This window comes from Sitodiplosis mosellana, unplaced genomic scaffold (assembly GCF_009176505.1).
Source record: "Sitodiplosis mosellana isolate CC-2019 unplaced genomic scaffold, AAFC_SMos_1.0 Smas_scaffold_3966, whole genome shotgun sequence".
NCBI classification, from domain to species: Eukaryota; Metazoa; Arthropoda; class Insecta; order Diptera; family Cecidomyiidae; genus Sitodiplosis; species Sitodiplosis mosellana.
This window is the reverse complement of record NW_022599208.1, coordinates 1-2746: the sequence shown is the minus strand read 5'-3', so window position 1 is coordinate 2746 and position 2746 is coordinate 1. Positions and strand designations below refer to the sequence as shown.

The 2746-nt window shown below is 35.7% G+C and overlaps 1 protein-coding gene across 1 annotated transcript; it reads right to left on the bottom strand.

The window, feature by feature from the left end:
• Window positions 1–1355: 1355 nt before the first annotated feature.
• On the bottom strand, window positions 1356–2485 carry LOC129572008 (putative nuclease HARBI1). The gene is made up of 2 exons (XM_055451909.1): window positions 2265–2485; window positions 1356–2177 (listed from the first exon to the last, which is right to left on the bottom strand). The coding sequence occupies exons 1-2, from the start codon at window positions 2427–2429 to the stop codon at window positions 1356–1358; spliced, it is 987 nt and encodes a 328-aa protein (XP_055307884.1). The 5' UTR covers window positions 2430–2485.
• Between the last annotated feature and the right edge of the window lie 261 nt (window positions 2486–2746).

Sequence of the window (2746 nt, the reverse complement as noted above, 5' to 3'; positions counted from 1 at the left end):
GTGTCGAACAAGGGGATGGCACTTATGCCATAATTAAATACGTCTGCAGACTGTGTAACGCAAAGAACATTTACTTTTCGAATTTCATAGTACATTTTTCAAACTTTCACTCGAATGAAGCAGAAAAATATTCAACAGATGATGTTCCAAAGAAATTTTGGAAAATTAAAAAAAAAACTGTAAAAAAATTTGAACTCAAATAAAAAAAATTTGATTCTTTGTACGATAAAAAGTCCAATTTGCAATAAGAATTATTTCTACAAGACGTTTACTGTCATCACTAAATTAAAATGTCAATTCGAGGTGATAAATGAAATTGTATACAATGCAAATAGCGCTAGTTCTATCAGATCAATCTCAATTAAAATGCACAGTGACCATAGAGCGTGGGTTAAAGGTACTCGAAAGGCACAATAGCGTCGAACCTGACTTTGTTCTATCTTTTCTTTCAACTTTACCTTGTCCCGGAAAATCATTGTGTGCACTTCTTTGTTTCGCTCGAAATTTGTCGATTCAAACCGCATACGCGTTGGTATTTACGATTTGTTTTTTTTTTCTTTCCTTAGCAATGATAAGGCATGACAACGATTACCGTTGTATTACCGAATAATTTTTTGCAGCGTTCATGTTTCCAAATTGTCAACAAAATTATGTAAATCACACAATTATTTGAAAACGACACGATGACAATACCTCTTTGGCGCGCGCGATCACAACAAATCCAGTCGCACATTTGCGAATCCAAAGTCTTCATCCTCGGTCGATCTGCTTTGTACTCGAGATTTGGTGAATTTTTGTTTCAAACACGAAACACCGAATTAATATTGTCCATTCGAAGCGACTAACTTTGTTCATCTTTTGGACAACTTAAAACTCATTACTCGACTCTTTGAAAAAAAATATTTTCCATTCTCCAGCTGGAGAAAAAATTGAAACATAAAGAAGAATCATGTAAAACGATGAAAAATTATAGTTACTTGAAAAAAGTTTAAATCGTATACTCCTTAAAATATATTTCGGTCCATTTGACATCAAACGATTATAGCGAAAAACAGAGAAATCAGTGTGAACCAGTCCTAATAAATTGGCAAATTCACTTGCAGAAATTTTTTTGACAGCTCTCACATTACAGAGCTCGCTACATTGCTGAGTTCGCTGCGTTCAGTGTAACCCTAGGGTGCAGTCACACTATGTAAACTTTTGATGGAAATATTGTTTCCGTAAACATTATTTGTTTCCATTGGAGCAGTAAATTGTTTACATAATAGGTGTTTCAAAAATGTTTACAAGTGCTGGTCACATTAAGGTTAAATGTTTGAAATAGTTTCTTCATTACAATGTATTTAAACAACAAATTAAATCATTTCATATTGCCAAGGCACTTGTCCTTCGCAGGTGAAATATGTTTTAAAGATTTCTTGAATATTTTTTCCTCTTTCATTTGAAATACTTTGTTCATTCGCTACACCGCCCAAATTATCCAATGTTTCTTCCTGATTTATTTCTAATGCTAAATATGATTCTGGATCAATAGTAGCTAACCAATTATGAATAGAACAAATGGCCAAGACACAGAGCTTTACATTTTGTTCACTTAGCTCTATGGTGGTCCGCAGCAATCGAAATTTGGACGCCAACATGCCAAAGGTGCTTTCAACCATACGGCGCGCACGAGACAACCTGTAGTTGTATATCTGTTCTGATTGATCTTGGCCGCGGAAGTTGAAAGGTTTCATAAGATATGGGCGTAAAGCAAAAGCATCATCAGCAACGATTACGAACGGTGCTACAACATTTGAGCCTGGCAGACTCCGCGGTGGTGGTATATTCAAGGAATTATTTTCGATCGCTTGATATAGTGAGCATCTATTGAAAACACCTCCATCAGAGATTCGGCCTTTACATCCAACATCAATGTAAATCAGTTTGTAGTTTGCATCCGTCAATGCCATGAGAACCACGCTGAATGTATGTTTGTAATTAAAGTTAAGAGACCCTGAGTTACTTGGGCAACGAATTGTAATGTGTTTTCCATCCAGGGCACCCAAGCAATTCGGAAATTGCCACTGAACGTAATAATCTTCTGCAATTTTGTTCCATTCATTTTGCGTTCGGGGAACCTGTTCGATTAAACGGAAATTTGAGTATTTGCAACTTTTCCATAAATGATTTGTATTCTATCAAACCTTTAAATAATCGCTAAGCGTAGAATGTATCGCTGCACAAGTCTTTGAGACAATTCCCGATATGGTATTATGTGGCACCCTGAATAAAAGCATCAAAGAACGATACGAATCACCTGATGCCAAATAACGAAGGGTGATGGTTAATCTGGTTTCTGGTGATATCGGTCTTCTGAAGGTTGTATCTTTCTTGGCTATAATTGGACTCACTTTTTCAAGCAAAATATCGAAGTGTTGGGGTGACATTCGAAAAAACTTTCTGAATTCATCGTCAGTTTGATCATTTCTCAAATCACGAACTAGGTTTTGTGCAGCATCTTCAACTGGGTTGGTAAATTTTCGTATTTCGAGCGACTTGTAAGTAATTTACGTAAGAAATATGTATCTTACGTTTATTACGTAAGAAACCTCAACGCATGTAATAAACTCCAAAACGCTCCAAAAAGTGCAGGGTGTGGCGCAATACAACTTTTTATTGCTGCCAAAGTTGATTTGGAATGAAGAGAAAAAAAAGTTGTCGATTTATCTTCGGTAGATTTATTTGAATATCGTTTATTTAAATG